Source organism: Gallus gallus, chromosome 3 (genome assembly GCF_016699485.2).
Source record: "Gallus gallus isolate bGalGal1 chromosome 3, bGalGal1.mat.broiler.GRCg7b, whole genome shotgun sequence".
Lineage (NCBI taxonomy): Eukaryota > Metazoa > Chordata > Aves > Galliformes > Phasianidae > Gallus > Gallus gallus.
In genome coordinates, this window is record NC_052534.1 from 9762362 (window position 1) to 9787745 (window position 25384).

Consider the following 25384-nt stretch of genomic DNA (forward strand, 5'->3'; position numbering starts at 1 on the left):
CGTGATTTTATAGCTTTATTTTGACTGACAATTAATGACATCTGTTACGCTAACAGATAAGCATGCCTGTCTGAAGAAACCATAGGCGCACACACACTGTAAGACAATTCCATCATACATCATCAGCACAGGGTTAGGCACTCAGACCGTTCAGGTAAAGAGGTGTGAGGTGAAATACACAGGCACTTTTACTTAGTACTGGCAGCATCCAGTCTTAGAAGGTAGTATAAAAAAAAAGAACTCTTAATTTCAGTTGCACCTTCCTTAAGGGCGCAACCTCTTATGAGCAGCCTAAGAACTTTAAAATGCTTCCTGCCCCATTTTCTGTGTCCTCCTCTGTCTCTGTATAGCTGTTTTATCTTTAAAAGGGGGGGAGCGAGGGGCTAAATAGTGAAAAACTCACTGTACTTACCCTAGTGTAAGTGGCAGTGCCCAGTCAGTGGTGGGGGAGCCGCAGGAAGCCATCCACACAGCAGCCTTTTTACTTCCTTCAGGTTCCAATCAATGCACAAATCCATCCTGCAGTGATGGCTTCAGCAACAGGCGCAGTATTAGAAAGTCTCCTCTTCAGCCGGCAGCGCAGAGCTCAGCTGTGAGAAATACCCTGAAACAGGACTGCTCCCTAACAACTCTGAATCCTATATGCAAGCAAAAGACATTTATTCATATAAAGTTCTGTAAAAAAATAAATTTTGGAACAGTATAGTTTTATAGAGAAAAACATTTTCTACAGAGTTCCAACTGCGAGATTTTCTTTTTTTTTTTTTTATGTTGTACCATCATTAAATAAGGTGGGACACCGTGTGAATTCCATTGCACTAGAAGAAATGCAAAGCATCTTTTTAATATAAAGATATACAGAGCATTCTAGACAACTACAGCTGTGTTACAGCTATGTGTTCTTTTGGATTTGGTCCAAAGAAACCTGAGTCTGTTTCCAGAGAGAACGAAAAACATTGCACAGACAGCTGATCACTTGTTTCTTGCTGAAGGACACCGAAAGAGCACTCCCTGCAGCTCACTCTGAGCCTCGTTTCCCCGGCTATCAATAGTGTCCTTTCTTGGACTCTGTTCTTCAGTATTCACCTCACAGTCGTCACGCTTCTTAGAAGAAAGTCGGTCTGTTGTCAGAGCCAAGCGACTGCTCCCAGTGGATTATCACCTCTTCTGCTCCCAAATTTCAGCCATGTTTAGGTCTAAGTTGTTAAGGCCTTTCAGAGCTTGAAGGTTTCCAGTGTAGAAAGCTACATCTGATGTAACCAGTCTGCATTGAAACGTGCACCAAGGTTAGCACCTGAGCTTAGCCCATCTACCACCAACTTTTAGAAAGACAACCAGAGGTTACTTATGAATCAGGCAAACAGTTACAACGATGCATCTCTAAATACTCTGCTTGGATTAAGTACATTAAGTATCAGTTCAAAACTCAGCGCCCTCTGGAGAAGGTTTATCTCACAAGAGCCAAAGTGTACAACTTGCAATTACTGCCTGATGTAAAAGCTAGTTGTTAGGGAAGGCAGATAAAGCAGCAAGTTGCAAAAATTCAGCGGGGGGTGACAGAAACACAGCCACGGTAGCTCTAATTGGAAAGCAGCACCACTTAGGAATAAAAGTTGCATTTCATAGCAAAGAATTAACCAAGATTAACAGCGCTGAACTATTACTGTTATTACAAAAACAAGCATTTTAAGGTAGGATGAGAATCAGAAAAGCACATTAAAAACTAGGTCAGTGAAGGTCGCTGGAACAACATTAAGTAAAATTCAGTGTTTGATATTTTCCTTCTCAAATGGCCTTAACTACTTCTTCGTAGCGTATTCTAGAGGAAATAACTGCTGCTGTAAAAGAAAGAGACCTGGGGCATCCATTTCCAGCTGGAGATGAGGGACCCCTCTGATGAGAGGATGATTGTGCTGGGAAATACAGCACCGGTGTATCAGAGGACCCTGTTCTCAGAAAGGGGCCCTTTTAGGCCCTCCAGCTGCGAGCATTGCACAAGAACGAAGGCAGCAGCATGAAGACATGACAGCACACGATTCAGGACAGATGAAACATGCCAAGAACACACCCTGGGTGCTCTGATTTCAGCTTGGGCTGCTGTGGCCTCACTGCTATTCAGTAAGCTTGTCGACTTACACCTCTCCTGCTAAGCAACTTGGTGTTATTTGCAACTGCACCACAAATACAGATAAACTAACAGAGAGAACAGGGATGAACAAGCTCATGTAAAACATGAAAGAATCAATTAGGACAGGAACAAAAGTATTCCTCATTCCAGCAACGATCCAGAACGTTTACTGACTTCTTTCTCTGACTTCTTCAATCTAGACAATGCTTTGTTGCATGAAGGCAGGCTGGCTGAATTCAGTGCCCTGCTCCCTGACCTCTCAGCAAGCTGCCTGCATTCCCGTAGTTACTATGAACAGGCACAAGTCATGTTCTTTAGTGTAAGAAAGCTCCAAATGAATACCAAAACACAGAGTGTGGCTGCATTCTCCCATAAATTCTTGCATAAGTCAACACTTGCCCATTTAAATTATGGAGTATAAAAAGGAAGTGTGGATACTTACCCATTCTGAGGTCCTCCATCATTGACTACATTTAGATGGGCCAGCTGCCTCTTCAGATGAAGTTTGTAGCTTGCATTAATTCTTAAAAACAACATCTAGAAGAAACAAACCAAACCAAATGAGGAGCCATCCCACTGCCTACAGAGGATACACTGCAAACATCTGAACTCCCACTAACCTTCCGTTTCGTTCATAAATTCATGTGCTTTTCCCATCTGCCAGGCCTTCCTCCTCCTAGTCTAGCTGGCCACTACAATATACCACTGCATACAGGACACAACACACTCTTGCTTATTTCTTACATGTTGCACTTAAAGGACAGTTTTAGTTAGTTTTTTTTCTTCCCTGTTGTCTGAAGCATCTAGAAACTGCTAGAAGAAGAGAATTAATCTTTTTCCTGAACTATAACCATTTAGAGTCTTTTTTTTTTTTTTCCAAGAGGAAGTGCAAAAAGCAATCTGAAGGGAACATTTAATTTAGCGTAAAAGAGAAACTACAGTTCAGCACATTCAGCAACTCTCAGTCCTTCCTGTCCTTAGATTTACAACTCTGCAGTAGCACTAACTGCAGCAAAACACTGAGAAAGGCCATCTGGTACAATCTAGCTGCGGAACACATTTGGAACCTTCAGAACCCACCCTCTTGGAGCAGTGTGTCACAGAGAATTCCCAGCAAGGGCTGTACGTAGGTTTTGCCAAAGCTCAAAGATTCCCACCCCGTGCAGATAAAGCAGAAGGCTCTCTTGTTACAGAGTGCACGTGTGTTTGCAAGAGAGGTGTCACATGCATTTCAAAAGTAACACTCACCTGAGTTTGTTCCTCGGGAAGAAGGTCGTATATAGCTTCATGCATCTTTGCCATTTGCTTGCAGATATTCCTGAAGCATGCTGAAGGAACGGGAGCTTTCACTTCATACTGGAAATAAAAACAAAACCAGTTACTCCTTTCTGTCCCTGTAGAACAGTTTATATAGGAGAATTTCCAACAGCCAGTGGAAGCTCCGTGCTGCTGCTGCTATCTTGACTTTCATTTATCTCACCACAAATGGAAAGGGGCACTGGGCACGACCCGGTGCTGTTCACCCAAGGACCATCACACAATCCATCTTTTAGCAGTTCCTGCCTTACAAACACTCACACTGAAACCAGGATGAAATCTGAACATTTCCACCTTCACCTCTAACTAATCTTGGAGCGCTCCACCAAAGGAATCTACTCCTCTAAGGTTATTTACATCCCTACTCCGGAAAGGGAAGATCGGAATGTGATTTTTCAAGTACCCTGAAAAACTATGCCGGCAGCAAAGCCAGCACTTCAGTTGCTGGTGGAGAGGCTGTGCTGGCACAGGCACACCTGTGGTTAACTGTTAACTGTGGCACAGTTAAACACCTGTGGTCGCCTTTGCTATCTCCACAGAGCCTTGCCCTATTCAGAGGAAGAGCTGACTCATTAGGACTAAGAAACTGGAGGAGATGCTCGCTTGTATGCTGGTCTGAATTGTGAAAGAGAACAAAGCTTGCCCGAATGGGAGATGAAACGGGGGAAACCAAATGGGGAGTTCTGAGAAAACCTTTAAGGAGAAGCCAAACCAATGACTACCAGGAGAAGCAGCAGAAACACAGTGCTTAGTACTCCAGGAGCCCTGCTCTCCGCACAGCACGTGGGATTGTGCCTCAAGACATCAGAGTTGGGCAACCGATGACTTACAGTTCACCAGTACAGTACAAAGCCAAAGGGAACTGGCAAGCTGCAGCAATGGCTCCTGTGGGACTACAGACAAACTCCTCATTGTGACAGGGTAACAGCAGCAACAGGAGGAAACACGAGCCCAGCGCTGCAAGTAGCTGCCCGCTTTCATCTCCAGTTAAGGTCAACAGCGGGTAACACCACGAGGGATCAGACAAATTTACTGCTCTTCTTTCCAGACAGTCACAAGGCAGCAAGCTGCAAGAGAAGCTAAGAACTCCACCTGGGTTTTTCCCATGAACACGCACCCTTTCTAATCAATTTAAAAAGAGGGCTTTTTAGAACTGTTACACCACCCCTTCTTGCTTTAACTCTGCGCCAAAGCCAACAGAGATGCCAGGATCCGTGCAGAGCACACGGCCTCACTGCAGTGGATGGTGTGAGCACGGCTCCTGCTCCGTGGGGCTCAGAGAAACAAAAGCAACACGCTCACGCTGCCCAAGGACCAGGCCAGCAGCCTAACGACTGGGCTAAGCTGTTTCTCGTGCTCAAAGCAGCGTGCCTTCTAGACTGTGCAGTTTGGTTTTAAACCATGCTAGACACAGCACTGCCATGAAACTCACTCGCTCATCCTTTCAGATTTGCATACTTCAAAGCAGATGACCGCTTTATCCATAAGTCACTCAAAGAAGATACTGACACGGTTGCATGGTTTGCCCATTTGCGAGTTTCCCAAGTTTTTATGCTCTTCACTGCCTTCAGTGCCAAGATTTCATCACCGCAGGAACAAGATGCACCAAATGATGGGAAATGTTAGGAAGGGAGGCAAACCAACACATGGTCTCCTCTTCTGTCCTCTGTGGGTTGCATTCACATGAGCCAGGCACTCTCACTCAAGCCTTTCAGACCTTTAAAATACAGGAATATTCACAGTTCTTATATCCTGCCAGCTCACAAGAGGTGAACAGGCTGGAAAGATGGAAGGACAGCAGGGGATGGATACTTAATAATTACCATCAAAAACAAAAACAGTGTTACTGACATGCTGTGGGCTAACCTGGTCAGTACTGGCAACCAAAATTCATGCATTTCTCTTTCACTTTCATGAGGAAGATGACAAAAAGGGATCAAAAATCCACGTTTCTACATAGAACTGCTATTTTGTCCAGGGAACAGAGCACTGCCTGCATATTCCGAAAGGGCATAAACATCTTTTTACAAGTGTAAGCACAACAAGAGCATAAGACCTAAAGCAAAGCACTAAGCTTTAAGAGCTCACATGGTTTCTCCTTAGCAGGCCCAGCACACCCCACCTCAGGGCAGTCTGTTCCACAGCCCCAAGGCGTGCAGTGTTCTCTGCTTCTAGGAGAGCCGGGATCTGGATCCTGCCCAAGACCAATCAGTTCAGCTGACAAACACTCGTAAAACACTAAGAGCATTTAATGGCATAGCTATCAGCTCTGCCACACAGCAGGACCCTCTAAGTGCAGGCTTGCAGTCCCCAGGCTTGCAGCCCCTGCAATGGTTTGATCCTTCTTTGCAGAAAACTCTCCACCCTGGGCAGTTTTTTCTGTTTCCTCAGCTGCAGGAAATGAGGCACCATCAGGAAAAGCAGGGAAGGGGAACCAGCTCTTGGGGAGAGGCAGGAGGCGGCAGCCTGACTGCAGATGAACTGTTGGTGGATAGCACTGCCCAGAGGAGGAGGGCACTTCAGTTCCTGCAGGGCAGAGCATCTGCACCAGCCCAATCACATCTGGTACAGGAGTACAGGAACAATTTGGGGGGAGGGAGGAGGAAGATGAACGACACCCATGTGACAAGTGTTGAGACAGAAAGGCACGAGTGCAACACAGAGCTTTGTGTACGTAGAAGAGTTTCACCAACTGATGCAGAAAGTTTAACATTTCATTTGAAACAACTAGGCGCTATACAGTGAGACCTCCAAGAGCAATTCAGAGCGTCTAATTATTTCTGTAAGTCATTACCTTGGATAACAGTTTGTCAAATAAGCTATCCATTATGGCAACGAGCTTTGCTGAGATTTCAGCTATGTGGTCGTGATAATCCTGTAATGAGAGAAAGTAGGGTTTTATTTATTATCTGATGACATTCGTATTTTTCAGAGCACAACTAAGAAGCAGAACTTCCTGCTTAATTAGGAAACGTCAAGAGTTACCTTTGTAATGTGGTCAAAGTGCCTGAGCATGCTAAACTGCTTTGGCTGCAGCCGAGCTTCAAAATGAGCCCTGATAATAGGAATGTAGTGTACGATTAGCTGTAGGCAACGTGAAGAAAGGGCTGTAAATCCAGAAGTGAGAGAGGAAAAGCAATTAGTACGCAAGAAGAGTCATTCTGTATAGACTGCATCTCCTTTAACATGGACAGATCTAAACACAATTTAAAGTGCTTTAAAAAAAAATATACAAGGAAGGAGGTAAACATCTATTTCCACTGGAGGAGCCCCCCCAGTGAAGAGGCCACACTAGTACCTGGCTATTCACAACCAGCTGCGGTAACATACAGAATAAGGGACTAGTTTTACAGGAGGCCTTAAGTGTCTACTTGACATTTGGAGCCCTGAGCACACACAGACATCAGAGAGGTCTCAGAAGACCTGACTCAGCAGCTACCTAACCTCGGCGGCCACATTCCCAAGGCACCAACATTTCTCCCCCAAACGATGTACACAAACATGCTGCCCTGCCAGCACCAAACTGCCCGGAACCAGCTCCTGCCTGAGTGCCCTCAGGGTTTCCAGCACTGAGCTACTCATGAGCACACAGGGTCAGAGCCAGCAGCAGGACATGGTGGTGCCAGCGTGGTCCCTGGGCCGGCCAAGTCTGGAGCCAAGAGTTGGACCCAACTTCTCTCTGCTCATCGTGCTTGCTGCAACACTATGGCCAGTGACCCCCCAGGGGAGCCTCTGAATCCACTCTCCTCACGGTGACTTCTTAGCTGGTAATCAATGCACCCTGAAACATAGGAACTGGAGGTTGAGGCATTTGCCTCAACCCATTGCCAAAGGCTCTTCATTTCAGGAAATAGTTTAAAATTTGGAGGAGGGGTTCCTTGAGTACAATCATCAGGCTTTCCTGCAGCATGGAGCTGTGCATTTAGCTCTCCCTCGCTTCTGCAGCAGCTGGAGCAGCCCAGGCAGGCAACTTTGGGCTGTCAAGTCAGCTGAATAGCTGCACAATCTAAAGCTCAAATCTGAGTTTGGATTCAGCACACAGAGCCCGAATTTACCTGGCTGCACCGAGACACTCAACCACACAAAGACTTACTTTTTGGTTCACGGCCACCCACAGAAATAGTTGTGCTTTACAGACGTGTGGTTACAAGCCACAGGAGCTGTCTGTGGACGCACTGTTCCAAAACAGCACCACAGGGCAGACGGGATGACACAGCTCAGCAAAACACAGGGGGAGGCTGGTGTGTGGCTGAGCCCTCTGCCTACACCACCCATCTCCAGTCCCAAGCACTACGCAGCGCACACAGATGCCAAAGTCACCAATGGAAGAGTAACTGCGACTTCCCACAGTCAAAACATTTCCATGGCAAACCTGCCAGCCTGTTTGTTTCCCCTCACCTAACACAGTGGAGCTTTGTAGTCAAACCATTCTGGTAGACAGCAAAGGGACTGGGTGGGTTTCCATGCACCTCTTGCACAGGCAGTTAGCTTTTGTACATGATTTACCCTCAAATAAGCAAGGTTTTATCACCCTGTGTTCCACACAAAGTACCACAACACAAACATAGCTCATCTTTAAGCATTTAGTGGATTTGCTTTTCTTTTTAATAGACAGGAGTACAACAGTTGATGCCTTAAGTACAGAAAGACATACCTAGATTTTTTGTAGTGATTGTTTTCAATCCCACAACCTGTAATGCACCGGCTCCAAGCACCAGCTGGCAACTTCGAGAGTTGAAATACTGTGAGACAGAAAAAAAAGATAATGAAAACATATGCTATGTATGCAGATGTACACTCCCTTCATCAAAAGGAAGTAGAAATACTGTTATTAAAAATATATTGTCGCATAAAAATCTTAAGAGCTACAGTAGAAAGGACGAAGTAGAAGTGTAATACTGGAATGGAAAACATCAGAAGAATGAGTTTCTGCCTCTGGCTCCACACCTTTCACACTGCTTACCATACAGCACCAATCTCACTACTGCTGAGGTGGCTGAATTTGTGTTGCTTACACCACAGAACATGGAAATCTAAGAAATGCCACACACAAAACGTTAAGTCATGTCAAAAAGCATGGGTAGAGAAATTTCAGGTATGTTAGTAGACTCGTGACTTGATCTTCCTAATGTAGCTCTAAGAGAGAGATGTTATTAAATGGACACAGGCCAATGGGCTCTCTGGGACAGTAAGAGAGCTCCTCTTAGCATATTCTGTCTCAGATAGGAATTCTGTTTCTTGGCTCAGCTCAAGACTTCAGACACCCCAGACTGGGTTGCACGATGCAGTAGAAGAGATGGAAAAACCACTGCTGTTGTCCCTGATCCCTGCTCCAAAGGGACAGCAGGAACTCCAGGGCTCACATTTGAACACAGCTACGCTGGTGGCATGGGACTGGAAATCAGGAGGCTAAGTACACCACCCTTTTTTCCTGTACCTGAAGAAAGATTCACAAGTAATTGTGGCAAGGCTGTCCTGCAGCTTCTCTCTGCAGCACAGAGCAGTTCCTTCAAACAGAGTTCCTATTTTTTTTTTTTTTGGGGGGGTCACAATTCTGCTCCACAGTTCCTGCTTCACAATAACATGAGAACAAACCCAAAATTTCAACCTCCCCTGTGTAAAGATAGGAGACAATTATTCTGGCCACTGCCTGAAGCTGGTCACAGAACTCAGGACTGCGGAGGGTGTACTGTGAATGCCATGGGGCCAGAAGAGCAACCCTGACCAAGTGCTAACAATGGGACCAGAGCTACACATGGTTCCTGATCTGACAGTGGATCACCTACTCAGCTCTCGGCCAGTGGTCAGGATGTGAAGCTGTTTGACGTCCACTTCCTCTCTCCTTCCTGAAACGCAGGGCCTTTTCTTGTGCCTCCTGGTGGACTTTGGAAGTAGATCCACTGAGCCAAAGACAGACATCCTGCACAGCCTCAGCCCTCTGAGGTATTGACTTAGGTTAGAGCAACACCTCCTCCTTGTGACTGGTTGGAGGAAAGTATTTCTGCATTCTGGCACTGTGGCTGCAAACCTTCTCATCTGTGCCAGCTTAACTCCAGTGATGATGACTGTGTTTTTGTTCACTCACATGTGTCATTTCGCTCTGGTTACAGCCATCATCCAGGAACCACTTTACAGCTTCCAATCACAGTACTCTTGCTACCTTCAAAACCTGCTTGCTTTGACAGTTGTCAAATAAACAGTAGTGACCTGCAAGGACACCTCTGAGTGGCCCTTATTTTGTCCAAAGCATAAACAAATATACTTTTGTTTTTGCAGGCTGTCCTTGTCACCTCTCTGATGGTCATCTTCCTGCCACAGAGACAGGAACTACAACAACTAAACTGCACACGATGCTTGGTACCAAGCAATAAAACACGAATCATTTATCTTGAGCCATAACAAGGAATGGAAGGGAGAAAGAAGTAACACAGATGCAAATGGGCTTAAGTCTGAAGCAGCTGCTGCTGTTCTGCCTGCCCGCACAAAGGTGCTGCAAGTCCTGAGTGAAGCAGCAGATTTAGTAAAAAGAGGAACATCCCCAGTCCCAGACTGACTGGATTCTCACTGAATGGCATTTAAGAGGGAAGGTTTGTGGATGAACACGAATGATGACTACAGGAAGCAATCCTGTACCTGGCTATTCACATAATGACCACCAACAGAAGGATACTATTTAAAGGCCCATCTCCCCAGGTATGTTTTCCATCCCTTTCAGCCCCCTTTATGTAAAATATACTCTGGCAGAGTAGACTGTTGGCCTCCTATCCATCATGCTTACGTTCAGAACTCTAATACCTGATACAATCCCTGTGGGCAAAGATAGACATGAAAACCTTGAAATAAATTAACAGCAAGCTTTGGATATACAATCAAGTTTTCAGTTGCACTCAAGTTCTCCCTTTAGCACTGTTCCTTTGTATCACCTTGCAGTATGTGCTCTGCCAGTATTCCTCGTCTCTAGAGAGAAAGGAATGAAAGAAGGCCCGGTCTTTGATCAGCTTTACACTTTACAGCAGCAGTTTCATCCCATGCTGCTTCTCACGCTTCTACTGACTTGTAGAAATTGAGGGACTAGTTCCCTTCCTGAACACAGACAGATCTCCATGACACCTGGAATCAAACTGCTTCTTTGTCAGCAGCATTAATCCTACATTCTGCCTGAAGGACAGGCAGCCATGACAAACACTACAGGATGGGATTTCAAACCATCCCTGCTGAACGAGAAGAACAGCCTTCTGGACACAGCAAATTGCACCTTCAGTGCCCTTAGCTTAAAAGCCTACCTTATGGTGCAGTAACAAATGCAATCGTTTCTGGACACTTTGCATCATTTTCATCAAGTTGTAAAAGCACGTGAAACATTACAGTAAGATGTGTTCACTGCTCTGAATAATCTCAACTTCATACCTTCAGTAAATCAGACAGGCGGGTGAGCATGTCGGTGGTGATGGAAGGAATGTTATCCACGCACTGGCAGTACTCGAGGATTATTCTTATTAACAGCAATACTGTCCTACAAGAGAGGAAACAGCCAAATACGTTACCTCAGTGCACAGATGGTGTCAAAAAATAACAAGCAGGCCAGTCATACTGATAGAAAGCCACCTAATCATAATGCTGGAGATTATAGCGTTAAATATGCCCCTTAGCTGATCTGAGGTACAGGTGGAACAATATATATATATGTGTATATAAAGAATACCTGTTTCAGGGGGAAGTGTGTAGAAAAAGTACTCAACATATAGGTAAGAAAGTCTCTGATGTTCATTAGCATAACTTTTTCATCTCCAGAAATAATTACTGTGGAACTTGAAGTCTCCATGCAGATGTCATCTGGGGAAAATCTAAAGCTTCTTTCTTATAGCACTAACTGGCCAATTTTGAGCACAGCCTATAGAAAACAGTGACCACTGAAAAGGATGCAGTGGGTACTGAGGAGTCAAAAAGAGATCAATTACTGCAAATAAACATCTGGAGAATTCTAGGGGAACATCTAGGCTTTTTTTTTTGTGAACACGTTTGATTAAATACAATGAAAATGTACATAACAGTGTGCAGAATAGCATTTTGCACCAACGTGAGGCTGACAATTGGTTCACAGAGCTAAAACTAAAGTTTCAAGTGAGCAGAGATTAACTATCAAATCCACAGCCTAGCGAGCAAACTTCATCCTTTGAAGCATGTTCAAACGCTCCTACTTGACCTGAAATTCTCTTTTGCAGTGCTATCAGTAGGCTGGCACTGAAGTTCTGAGCCACCAGCTTCTGTTTCTAATTGAACAATGGTACATCATCACGAAGCAACTCACGAAACGAGAGCTGGTCAAAGGCTTTATGTAAATCAGTACTTCTCCATTTAAGTTTGAGGTAAATTGTGTCAGGACTCTGGAAATTGAGATCTTCCAGGTTTTACTCCCTTCTAAAGAAACCAAACACTCCCAGGCATATTTAGCACTTAAGCCTCTCCGTCTCTGGAAACACAGAATGCTTCTGAATGAAAGAACTGTGGGAGTACTGTGTATTTTAAAACATCTGTGACAGAGCCAGCTACAAGAAACTACTTTCAAACCCAAAGCAATCCGGCTCCCAAGAAATATGCCTCTGAGATAGCCCTTATCTTCTATTTCTCAATCTGAGTAAGATAAGCAATCAAGCAGAGGCCTTGTGTATTTTGCCAGAGACAACCTATATTGTGAGAAATAAAAACAACATGCTGTGGCAATGTCTTTCAGAGAAGAAACAGCATTTTAATAATACAGAAGAGTTGTGATGCTTTAAAACTGTTCGGGAACTAAAAGGAAACTAACGTGTGCAAGGAAAGGTTTTATTTCTATTTAAATAAGACTGCTAGAGCTATTAGTATTCATCATGGTTCTACCCCCAAACACTTGCCAACAAACCCACTGTTAAGGGAAAAGTGCCTCTTACCCAACTGTTGCATATTTTTGTCCTTCAACAATAAGGAATTCAGTTGGCTTCCTCTCTTCAGTACCTAAACGTTTTAGCAATAAAGGAAAAGGATGAGTTGAACTAAGAGCTAGTATAAAAAATTGCTAGTTTCTAGAAATCAGGCATTCCCTTGCTCAAGTTTGAAACCAGTGAATCAATCTTTGGAATACTGATCCACTTAAAAAACTGTGTCACTCATTACAGTTAATAAGCAACCTCCCTGGTCACATCTACTGCAATACAGATGGGATTTTACATCAAAAAATCCCCCAAAGTCCCACAGTCATTACAGATTTAGAAACCTCAAATACAACAGGTTAGAAACACAGGAAGAAAAGCAGAAACAGCTACGAGGTTTTCTACTGTAGATTCTCCAGTGATTTGCTATGTATATTAATATTTTACCTTCAAACCACTTTTTCCCTCAGGCTTCACAGCAGAAGCTGTTACTGATTCAGTGTTTCATGCTAAATTTGATGCCCTCAGTTTCCTATCCTCTTGAAGAAAGCTGCAAGAGCTTCTTTAGGAGGAACGGCTGACAAGCACTGGAGTTGTGTTCCATGATTGGTGTATAGCCTAGTACCTTCCATCCCCTCTGCACTCCTTCTGAGGGGCAGACAGAGCTTCTGCACCATGACATAACTGTATTCTCACCTACTGCCATTTTCCTCCCCCCTCTGGGAATGCTTTCTTCCCATTCTAACTGTCCACAGACATTTATCGCTGCAACACTAGATGAGAATCCCCACGAGGTAAGAATACATGATGAATTCCCCTACTGCATGTGGGGAAACAAGGCACAAGGAGGAAAAAGTGACTTGTCTGAGGTCAAACAAGGCTTCTGTGGTGAGGTAAATAATTGAACGTACATAAGTTTTCACTTCCATGAGCAGCCATACAGCACGCTGTCTTTCACTTGAACAACTGGCAGATGAAGCAGTGGAAAGGTGCAAAGCACTTCATAACACAAAGGGAGCTGAACACATACACATACTCCTTGTTCCCTTGCAGCACTTCAGTGAAAGAGTCAATTTATGCATGGACTGTACCTTTACACTGGGAATACTACTGGGAACACTACTGGGAACACAGCTCCCTTCCTTTGCTAAAACTTAAGTGGGTTTTCAAATGAAAAAAAAAAACCCAACTTTTAAAGTTTCAACACTGCAAACACACAAAAAAGTGTCAGTTTCCTTCCTTCTGATGCCCCAGTCATGATACAGAAGACAAGCACAGAGGAGAACACATCCGCCGACATTCAGCAGCACCATCTGCAGATCACACATTTAGATTCTGCCGATGGTAGAACTGCAAGATACAAACCTGTTGGTTTTTTTTCAGGGAGAGAAATTCTGCCATCTGACACAGAATCGACAAGATCCTGAAACTCAGCAGGAACTTCAGCTTGCTTCCAGCGCTCATTGTCCAAGAGTAGGCTTAAGTTACAAAGACAAAAGAAAGGAGGATGAGTAAACAAAATATCTCATCTGGACACCTCTCTTGCGTGTACTGCTGCTGAATCAAACCTACAGTAATATGAAAAGAGCCAGTGGTCCAAAATGTTACATCATCAATCCTTATTAGAAAGAGGTGCCCAATGATTAGTAGCAGCAAACCAGAAAAACACCCTTCTGGCCAAGAAATCTCACAGTCTGTTCAAACTATCAAGACTACAGATGATCCCAGTAAGGAATAAAAGTCCTTATAAGATCAATGCCACTGAAACAACGTGGAGCTTTTGGTGGTTTTGATGAATGAGAACAAAAGGACTTGGTATGTGTTACTGGGAAGACTGTTTCCCAGTACAGCTTGGATTTCTGTGGTGTGTGGGTTGTTTTTTTTTCCCCCCTTGTTTTTTCCTGGAGGTTCTTTCCAACTAACTCCTGAGACAGAGCAACCCCATCCTCCAACATCACTTCTGAGTCCTTCCCGTAGCTACAAGCTGTCCTTATTTACTTAATCATTGAACAATCCAGTTTAAAGAAACTGTTCTGAAAATTGTAAAAGCCTGAAACAATTGAAAATAATTGTGTTTTAAAATGGCTGTCCAGCCTGCCCCTCCTAAGTACAACTAAGTTATGAGTGATCCAGGCAATGAAAATTTGTGCTTTCCTATGAAAGATTCGTGTTTTCCTGGTGTAGAATTGATAAAAATTATGCACGTAAGAACATGAAGGTCTTCTACACAGACATACCTTAACTTTGTCTTCCTCTCCTCATGGAACCTATTCACAAATTTATTGGCTTGACTTTGAAGTGCTCCTCGCAAGGACATACTTTTTCTGCCGCAGATCTGCTCAGTATCTAAGATAAAGCCTTCCATCAAGCGAGAAAGAGCAACGAACTCATTGGAATTCAGCTTCTCTAGGAAGCCACCCTGTATGCAAAGAAACCCACTGTAAGGAGACATAACACCACAGAAATTCAGAGAAGTCAAGAATCGACTAGTCAGCACATCTGAGGGCTAGCAGTATTTTAAAGGCACGTTCTTTTATCCTACATGGGACAGAGTAGGGAGACAGCTGTTTATACTGCAGCCTTGTCATAGATTATGCATTCTCTTCATGGAACTTCAAAGACAGCAAGTCAGGATATTAAAAAGAAAAAAGTAGTGAAACTCACATTACTTTGCAATAATGCGGTACATTAAAGCTTGGGTGCTCTGGGCATTAATTAAGATCAAGTGACTGACCATGGAAACAATTACTTAATACCAATTGAGAAAGCCATCTCAGGAGTCCTACTCATTAAGCCAGTGACTTGTAGTAACATCTCATTGAGGATGAGGCTCCACAGCAGCTCGATCCAAGCTCCTTACCTTTGCTCTTGCCATGAGGAGCTTGACTGAACGATCATGGCAGATATCAGAAGCATTATACAACAACTCTTGAATATTATTTGCCAGCCTGCCCAGTTCCAGTTCAGTCAACTTCATGTCATCACTGATCCTACAAATGACAGAACCATTTGCTTGAGCATCAATTCATAGAAAATGGTGTTTCTGCTCACAATTTCATGAAAGAAAGAGCTTTGCTGCAGCTGTCAAACATAGTCAGTTAATCACCAAAGCCACTATGCACAGATAGGACCATCTAAGCTGCTGTCAATGCCACGTCAGTCCCTGTGGCAAGCCAACACAAAACTGACCTGTTCTTATACTTTGTTTTAATACCCTGATTACTATTACTTAAGGAAGAAACCATGTAACCATTACTAATACAATAAATACTGATGTTTGTTGACATCACCCAGCTCCCGTAACATCTGAGCATCGCAAATGTACGATGGATAAACACAGCATTTTAGTCCCGATGCCGGTGTAAGGTCTACCATAAAGACTCTGTGCTCTCTGTAGTTTATCAGCCACCATTCTGCTACCTCTTTACCCTTCAGGCTCCTAGGCCTTGCCTTTTAAAAATAACTTTGTGGCTTGTGGCTTGTCTACCATTGTGAAGCAAGCACATAAGCACAGCTCTGCCATTCACCTAACCAGTTAAGATAACAACAGCTGAGGCAGGTACTGCATGTACTCACATCATCTCCACTCCTCCTGGAGTAACAGACGATGGCTCTTTGCTGGATGAAGAGTCGGTAGTGCACTCTGGTTCAGAGACTGAATCACTGCTACAGGGCTCGCTGTTGGGAGAAGTGTTTCTCTGAGAGGTAGTGTCAGCTGCTACAAGTGAGAGGTCCCCCTCGCCGAACGCGTCGCTTATAAACATGCCTTCGTGAGTCAGGTAAGCCACTTCTGTGTCCACGGGACTGTCTTTCACAGAGTTCTTTTGCAAGGTGTCCTCCAGGTCTCTGGTTCTTTGGTTCTTGTCTAGAACCAAGAGAACCACGCTACGGATAGTATTTAACGTTGCCTAGAATCAAATATAACTTCTATTACAAAAGAAGACCCAAAACCCCGTACCGCACACTCGCACTGGGAGAAGATTTTCTTTTACCCACAAAAATCTAACTAAATCCTGGCTTTATTTCCTATTGTGCAATTAGTATTCAAAGGCAGACCCATCCATCTTTGATGGTAACCTGTATCAGATGTTTCCGAGAACAGTGAAAGAAACCTCATTTGGAGCAATCTAACACATACAAAAGTCCTGTCCTAATCCCCAGCAGCCCGAAATGGATGCAATCAGGCTACAAGAGGTATTATCTCCTTCCCAGTGCTCTCTTTGTTAGCACTAATCATTTTTACCCTGGATGGTGATATTCACATATCCCTCTTTCAATCAAGTTTGAATTCTATAATCAAGAGGAGCACCCTAAGAACTTCAAATGGAAAGTAACTTCATTCTATCTCGTGTCAGAATCAGCTACGTGAAAACCTTGGCAAATTAATGCCTTACCTTTATTCTCTTGAGGAAGATAGTAAACTTAGAAAAAATATCCTTCAATAAATCAAACCATTGAGGAAAATTCATCATTCTTATCTGGTCTGCAAGCCTAAAAAATAAAAAGAGCAGTATTTAGTAAACAGCAAATATTTACTAACCATGCTGACTACTGGCATACTGAGAACAAAAGCAAACTCTAAATGGAATCCTAGCTGTAAGGAAAACTGTGTAGACTTATCTAGCAAGACAACATCACCTGAAGAACTGTCACGATTAACACAGTGTATGCAAGTGGAATGGAGAAGGCACAGAAAGATAGATGGTGCTAGAAAAACAAAAGCCTCACTTCAGCTTTCCTAGGGCATAATGCTCTTTGCCCAGAGATAAGTGTGTGTTACCATGCAGGAGGAGATGGGGAGTTAATAATGTTTTTACAAAAAATGAGATAGCAAGAAAAAACAAAAATACTTTGCAAGTATTACAACAGTGGTGTTATTAAGTTCATTTTGCTGCATTGCAATGAGATCACTTTAATTAAAGTGAAAGTCAGCTGTTTGTAGCAGAGGGCAGAAAACTCACTGACTGAACAGAAGCGAAACCCTGTAACAAAGAGTTAGGGTCCAATTGCAGAATGGTAAACACTGGAGAATGGTGAACAAATAAATCTTCAGCGTTTAAAAGTGATGCTGTGCCCAGTCTCAGTCTCAGCACGAACACCACGCAGATTCTGCTGCTCACTTTGCATTTTCAACTGCTGTGGCTTTACTGTCTCAAGGTAGCTCTTTGCTGATCCAAATGAGTTACAGAGCTGCAGGAAAACAGGCTGGTGGGGCCCTCTGGAGCCAGGACCTCTGAAGATCCCACATCCAACCTCTGCTTTCTCCTGTGTCTGCTGCCCCTCGCCCTTCCCCTGCACACCTCCACAAAGAGCCTGGCTCTGTCTCCATCTCTGCTGTACCTAGTCCAGCTGCTGGCACCTCACCCCTGAGCTTTCCACTCCCCAGGGCTGCCCTGCTCTTTCAGTCACTAAATCTCAACGCCTTTCTTGCACTGGGGAGCCTGAAGCTGAGCACAGCAACTAGATGCAGCCTCAAAACAGAGAGGAAAGATCATCTTACTCAACTTGCTGGCTATGCTAACACAGCCTGGGCTGCAGCTGCAATGACACCTCACGGTCCATGGCCAACCTTTCTCCCCATCAGAACCCCCAGGTCCTGCCATACAAAGCTGCTCCAAGTCAGCTGGCATCTGCCTCTCATCTTGCAAGGGGCTGCCCCCTCCTGGCTGCAGGACATGGCATTCGCCTCCACTGGGCTTCGTGTGGTCATTTCTTAAGTAATGGCATCGTCTGATCTCTGCCCAGGTAGCTCCTTTCTCATTCACATGCAATGTAGTGAAACTACCAACACATTTTAACACAAACAGGGAACACCTTCACACAGTTAAGAAGTGCATGTCTAGGCACAGTAGTTCAGGCTGCATGCAGGGAGGTTCAGAGAGAATTTTAATGCTTATTTCAAAAGTGAGTTGAATTTAAGGGAACCATTTCTAACATTAGAGACTGAATGAGAAGAGGAACATATGCAGTTTTTCAAAGAGGCAGACAGGAGCAGAGGCTTAAGGTGAAATAAAAGGAGAATCTTTGATTATATGGAAATTGATATAAAATTAGAATGGTTAATTTATCTGTGCTAAAAGCACCCATCTCCTGTCCCCCACCCACCATTAAGGAAAAGTAACACAACTGGCTGTATACTTACTTAACAACCACTTCTGTATCTATTTCTTCTATCTGCGATACCGTATTAACCACACACTGTCAAATTTAAAGGGGAAAAAACAACAACAAAAAAAAGATCTTAGCTTCTTTCTAATTGCTGCTGTGTTTCATAGCATGCACAGTAACCCTCATATTAAATAAGGAGAAAAACAAAGCAAAGGCACATTCGTATCATTTCATAACTTTTTTTTCTCTAAAGAATAAAACCAAACAAAACAAAGACAACCCCCCCAGACAGCTGGTTGGGAAATACCAAGGGCCCCTGTTCCCAGGTTTCTCCATGCTTACTGCTATGCTGCAGCCTTTCCTCAAAGGATTCTTTGAGATACCACTTTCAGCCAGTGCACGTGGAACTGGCCAGCTTCTTTGGGCCTCCAGAATAATGGATTTTTGCTCCAAATGCATCTTTTGTCTTGCAGTGATTTGCTTACCTATCTCTTTTCATATTACTGGCTGTTAAGCCCACGGTACAGGTTGACCCCATTTAGACTGCAGCAGGCTTCTTCCTCCAAGCATCAGTCAATAACCTGATGAAAGGAGTCAGCAGCACACGGACTCATCTTGCCTTCAAGTGAACAGAGCCCAAGTGGTGACTGACTGCTGGCAGCCATCTCAAGCTACATGGATTTTACTTGCATTTTGAATACCGGTGCTCAGCACAGATGCTTCTTAAAAACACACTTTGTTGCTGAACTAAGCAGTGTGCTCAGTGCTTACAAACCTCTGCTCTTTCACCTGTCTGGCAACAAGGAGCTACTGCAGTACTGATCAAAACAGAGGTCCAGGGGTCCTTCCCAGCCCCTATGATTCTGTGACAACAGGACTCTGATCCTGTCCATTTTCCTTATTTAACAGGAAATTACACTGGAAATTGGAAATCCCTTCCAGTACTTGAAGGGAGCGTATAAATGGGAGAGGGAATGACTATTTACATGAATGGATAGTGATAGGACAAGGGGGAATGGTTTTAAACTGAGACAGGGGAGGTTTAGGTTGGATATTAGGATAAAGTTTTTCTCCCAGAGGGTGGTGACGCACTGAACAGGTTGCCCAAGGAGGCTGTGGATGCCCCATCCCTGGAGGCACTCAAGGCCAGGCTGGATGTGGCTCTGGGCAGCCTGGTCTGCTGGTTGGAGACACTGCACATAACAGGGGGTTGGAACTGAATAAGCATTGTGGTCCTTTTCAACCCAGGCCATTCTACGGTTCTATGATGAAATTGATTAAACTTGGGTCTATTATTAAGCAGAGGTGTCACCTGAGAAATCATGACATCAGAACAATCAGGACAAATATTTCTATAAGACTAGGAAAAACACTATGACTGAAAACGAGCAGGAAAACAGAACGCTACTTGTCTGTTACCTGACTAAGCAGAACTCAAAGAAAAAAAGTCTCCTTGTGACTTTTGATATAGGTAAGTAAAAAAACAATGGAGACTGATGCTCAGATGAACAGTTTAATCCTCGTCTTACTCATCCACGCACCTTGTGCTTTTAGGTCCAGACCCAAAACAGCCGTGCACAGAAGGGGCAGGCCCTTGTTTTTGGGGCTTATGACAAACTATACCATTTGGGAAAGCTGTGTGCTAAAAGATACAACACATTAAGCTAAAGTCAGTGGATTCAGAACAGTGGTAATCACACAAAGAAAGCTGTGATCTTCTGCCATACTCGGACTGCCTACTCCTTGCAGAAGGTCTCTGCAAACACACCTCCGTGCTTCAGGAAGCCCTGAGTGCCTGCAGGCTCCCTAAACACGAGACCATCAGCCAGCAAAAAACTTCAGAGCAGTTCTTACCCACTCCACCAAACAAACATTTTGAAGAGGTTGAGGCAACCTTGCCAGATAAGTCAAAAACTTCGGGCTTACCTGTTTTATTATGTTCTTTGCAGTAATAATCATTTCATCTCCATATATTTCATAAAAATTTAGCTTCCTTTGCTTTAAAAGTCCAAATACTAGTGATACAAGTCTCTCCTGTCAAGAAAAAGAAATACACTAAAAATAGTAAGGGGAGAATAAGAAACTGTGCAGCAATAAGACAGAGTTCACGAATCAAACACACAGAGGACAGAATTTATGTCAACCCAGTGCCTTGAAACTAACACCATGACTGAACAGTACTAAGCTTCCTGTGCTAATACCAGCCAAAGGAGCTCCTTCCTCCCAGCCTCTTTCATTCCTGTTTCTCAGTTGTGCTCATCCATTGTGCTTACAAACATACATACTTCCTAAGCTTAACGTTTCCTTGCCCAGAGCAAGAATGGCACTGAAGACAACTGCACCGGCACGAGCAAGAAGTGACACACTGCTGCGTGGAGGTGGGAAGAAATGGTAGGGCAGAAATGGGAGTATTTCAACACAACTGCCATTCACCATACGACACAAAACCCATCCGTTATACAGGACTAAACAGTTCATAGGAGTTAGCAATTACTGCAGAACAGTGCAGGCACACCAAAGCCACCACAACAGCTTCATTTTCAACATCTTCAAAGGAATACACCCTGCAAATGAAGCATGCATTCAGGGCACTCATATGCTTGCTATAAGCACCCATGAGTGCACAGAGAGGACAGCACAGCACAAGAAGAACAGCACGCACAACCCTCACCACAAAAGTGAATTCTTATGGCTAAGCAACTATAAGGGTCCATGTTCTTTTCCACCTGTGTGTTGCAGTTCATCAAGTGCCCAAACTAAAACTTACCATACATTTAAAAGCGAGCAATTTTAAAACATAAAGTAGTACTGGATCATGTTTCCATATGGTTAGTTATGATTATTTAATTAGACCGAGTAGAGAAAGGTTTGTGGGGGAATTTAGATGAGGAATTACATAAAATTGCAATGTTGCTATTGAATCAATTAGTCGGTGCTAATTAAGGATGTTGCAGATGCAGACATACTCATCAGACAGTTTATTTCAATAAGAGACATACCTCTTCTAGAATTTGGCAATCATCTTCTAGGGGTCTATTTAAATCATTGCGAGCGTAAGTTGAAAACTCTGCAATCATCATTTTGTCTATCAGCTTTTCCAGTTCACAGAGCTGTGAGCCAAGGTGCCTAAGGAAAACAGCCATTGAGATATAAGCTAAATAATCAACCTGAAAATGAATCATTAGTTCACAGTTGAAGAAAATAACCAGGCAGCAAGTAATTTCCATGCAATCAATGCTAGCTTAATGGGAGGCACGAGTCTTTTGGTTCTTAGAGCAGCTGTAACCATGCATTTTTCAGAGGCAACATCTAAATGCAGTAAAAACACACAGACCTGAGTATTAATGGAAGGTTAAAAATGGAAGCAAGACTTCTTTGGAAGGTGCTGAGTACCCTCTCCTCCCAAGGAAGTGAAGCAGAACCAAGAATATTCCATGCTTGTCTGTACCTACTGCATCAGGTTCTTCCATTTCAAGTACTCAAACTTCTGATACGGTCACAGGAGATTTACTCCACGTGGCCGAGATACAGGGATAGCCTTACATGGCAGAATGGCTGTCAGAGAACACAGACGAGTTTTCAAATCTGCCACTTTTTTACCACTCTTAATTGTTTTTCCCTCCCATGTAGTATAGATTTTAAACCACATTTTGCAGACTGTTTGCATACAAAGCCACAAGGCAGCTCCTCACATCAGAAACATCAGTCGAGGTGCCAAACACTCATGGCTTTCCAGGTTCCCCTGACAGCTACAGTCACCAGGGATCTGTAGAAACCAGGCTGCTTAAAATAGGCATTTTTTCCAATGAGAATGAAGAGAAGCTGCAGTGTTTTAGATAAACCCAGCTATAATGCAGGGAATTCCTGACTTTAAAGAGGCAGGCTGAAGCTGCATTGCTCACCAATGTTACTTTACTGCTGGCTTTTAGGTAAGCACAAAGATGCTCTTCGGTAAAATATTTATGTAACTGTGATAAATGCCATTAAAACCCAATGGCATAACCTCAAAGGTATGGAAACATTCAACAAGAGTTGGACAGTTACAGCTGGGCTACAATTTGTGGACAACGGGCTGGCCATGAGCCAGCAGTGTGCCCTTGTGGCCAAGAAGGCCAGTGGTATCCTGGGGTGCATTAAAAGCACGGTCAGCAGGGCAAGGGAGGTGTTCCCCCCCTTACTTAGGGGGGTAAGAAAGTTACTTACCTTTCTGAATAGCAACCAGCCAAAGCAGAGGGGGCATTTCCCACTCACACTGATACTTATTGAATTTTTTTCCTCTTTTAACCTCTACCAAGCCAACCAAGTAGGTACTGTTCACAGAAATCCCTTTTTATGGGCCTGCAAATACGTTCCACACCTGACTATAATTTCAAAACAACAGCATAGTCTTGGAGCACCAAGTATACTCTCTGCTGACACTGCACATAACTCAGGTTACTCAACTGCAAAACAAAACGAATTCTGATTGAGGCTACAAGTTAGCAGAAGTACACTCAGCATCAGCAGTGTCAGTACAAACATGACTCAATTGGATTCATTAGTCTTTAAAAAATAGTTTTCTTTTGGTTTTTGTAAGATTTCTTTTTTCTGGGTTCTTTTCTACCTAAAATCTGGTTATTTTTCTGAACCAGCCAGAATGACTGCTACAAGAGGTGCTTGTCCAGCACAGACTGTCCATGGTTGGGTTGTTGAGCAATAACCATGTTTCTATTACAAAACTGGAAACCACTGGGTTGCAGGAACCATGTGACCTCAAAACCAAACGGAACAGCAACTCAGCTAAGCAGACAGCTCGCCAATACAAGTCTCAGAGCCTATTTAACATACTTCTGCCAACACCACAGCACAGTGGTCACTCTGCATGTGACACTTTTGCAGCATACACAGCAGTCATGGTTGCTAACGTTGCATCTGCTGAAAGGATTCTGATGTACTGCTGCTACTCCTGCGCATCACAGGAGACCGTGCCCAATGCAGCACTATCTCCCACGTGGAGCTCTAAGTATCCAAACACAGGTGAAGAAGCTATAGCAACAGAAGCTCAGGCACAGGCTTTTCACTGCTTCTTCCCATCCCAGCTCTAGCAGCTCACAGAGCTGGATTTCTCAGCACGATGAAGCAAGAGGGAGTACCCTCTGGCCACTGTAAATACAGCTTTTCCCAAAAGCAAATGCTGCTGAATACGTCCTATCTAACAAGTTGTCATCTGAACACTTTTCGAGCCATGGGGCTTTATAGCTTTGCACTGGCTTTTGCTTGCAAAGCTCCTTCCAGCACAAGGGCAGGCTGGAGGCTAGGACCTACTCGGCACATGGCACTTGAACGTTCCTACCAGCATGTGCCAAGGTCTGTCAGTCAAGACAGGATTGAGGAATGGAGCTGTGCAGTAAGAGCTGGGGTGCTGTGTGCATCAGGACTGCAGATCACAGCTTGAAAACCATCTCTCAGCTGTGAGCTACAAACCCTACAAGATGAAGTTTCAGTCCCTGCTTGGGTGCTCATCCCTGCACTCCTAAACCACCTGGAAACAAGAAAGGAGTACAAAGCATCTCAATACTAAAAATGTACCAAAATAAAACGTATCTAGCACATGCGTTAGTCATGCTACTTATGCTATACTCATATTTTATACTGTGTCCTTTAAGAATAAGGAAATATGAGTATATGTTCCCCCTTCAGCCAGCAGAACACACACACCACATTCTAGCTCTGCTCACATTTTAGTCAAACCCTACACGGTTACCCACCGGAAACTGTGAATGCCTTGAAGTTCCTGCTGCAACACCTCCTGTGTTGTTGCTATCAAGTCCAAAGCTCCAACAAACTCAGAAGTAGACAGTAGCAACTGTACTGTGGGCTGCGTTTGGTGTACAGTAGCCATTAACTTCAGCTTATTGTACGCTTTTATACAGTTATTTCTGGTGAGTGACAGTCTTAAAACTCGAAGAGAGCCTTCGCACATTACTTTATCAATTTTGGAGATTTTCTCTCTAAGTAATTTTACAGCCTGGGAGGTTTTCCTGAGGTAGTCCTGTAACTCATGCTGAGAGGTCATTGCATGAAAAAATGCTTCAGAGCGCAGAGAAATCTGATGAGCAATATTGACTTCCACAATGTCCAGATAATGGCTCAGCTGGAAAGAAGATGGAAGGGGAAATCAAAAGGCATTGTTACGGCACGACACGTTCATCACCATGCAAGATTATACATTGAGAGTACTGCTAAAATGCTTTATTGCATCATGAAAATTTTGCTAGCCATCAAGAATGCTATAGTATTCCATTAAACCGTTTATCAGAGTAGCAAGAAAATAACTACCTGGTATAGCTTGTTCACTTCTTTCTAAATAAACTCAAAATCACTTTGGGAAGGCTGACCTGATGCCTACCCTGCTTGAAAACGACAAGGCAAATAGTTTTAAAATATCCAAGCTTTTGTACCGCGTGGGCTGCATGCTGGCACCATTACAACACAGCCATTAACCTCGAGATGGCTCTCAGTACTAGCGTGCAAGTAAGAACAGCATACGTGTGCAAATATGCTATGTACTGAGAGTCATTTGAGTTGATAAAGATGCAGCGTGACTGTGCTTGATGGAATTACTTTGGAACGGCTCTGTTCAGATAACAGGTTGTAGCATCATCTTTGCAGAAAAATCCTCAGGAGATCTCTCTGCAGTTGCTTTTTGCCAACCAGCCTGAGCTGCTATTAAAGTTACTTCATGTGCGCTGGCATTATGGGATTCCCAGAGACAGAATAGGCCTACATGTTTGGAACCTGAGATCCAAAATCTTCATGTTGAACAAACGCAAATTCATTATGCTACCAGACCACTGGGTTGGCCTGATTATCTGAGCCGTAAAAGCTCTGTGTTCTGGCTCATGCTGAATATGCAGACTCAAAGGACTGAGGTATTAGAATGCTC

General features: G+C 43.7%; 1 protein-coding gene across 6 annotated transcripts in view; it reads right to left on the reverse strand.

Moving 5' to 3' along the window:
- Window positions 1-2: 2 nt before the first annotated feature.
- VPS54 (VPS54 subunit of GARP complex) overlaps window positions 3-25384 on the reverse strand; it is a 42866-nt gene continuing 17484 nt past the window's right edge. For 4 of the 6 annotated variants that reach the window (XM_040697505.2, XM_040697504.2, XM_040697506.2 and 1 more), the window contains 17 exons: window positions 24207-24592; window positions 21459-21585; window positions 20386-20493; window positions 18494-18549; window positions 16746-16842; window positions 15928-16259; window positions 15212-15341; window positions 14589-14770; window positions 13717-13829; window positions 12373-12436; window positions 10853-10958; window positions 8100-8187; window positions 6431-6552; window positions 6240-6320; window positions 3377-3484; window positions 2571-2665; window positions 644-1264 (listed from right to left, as the gene is read on the reverse strand). In XM_040697505.2, coding sequence (XP_040553439.1) covers window positions 1159-1264; window positions 2571-2665; window positions 3377-3484; window positions 6240-6320; window positions 6431-6552; window positions 8100-8187; window positions 10853-10958; window positions 12373-12436; window positions 13717-13829; window positions 14589-14770; window positions 15212-15341; window positions 15928-16259; window positions 16746-16842; window positions 18494-18549; window positions 20386-20493; window positions 21459-21585; window positions 24207-24592 — 2301 coding nt within the window. In that variant the 3' untranslated portion in view covers window positions 644-1158. Of the gene's footprint in view, window positions 1265-2570; window positions 2666-3376; window positions 3485-4877; window positions 5163-6239; window positions 6321-6430; window positions 6553-8099; window positions 8188-10852; window positions 10959-12372; window positions 12437-13716; window positions 13830-14588; window positions 14771-15211; window positions 15342-15927; window positions 16260-16745; window positions 16843-18493; window positions 18550-20385; window positions 20494-21458; window positions 21586-24206; window positions 24593-25384 lie in introns of those variants that run through there. The other 2 variants (XM_419349.8, XR_005858176.2) reach the window with 2 other exon arrangements.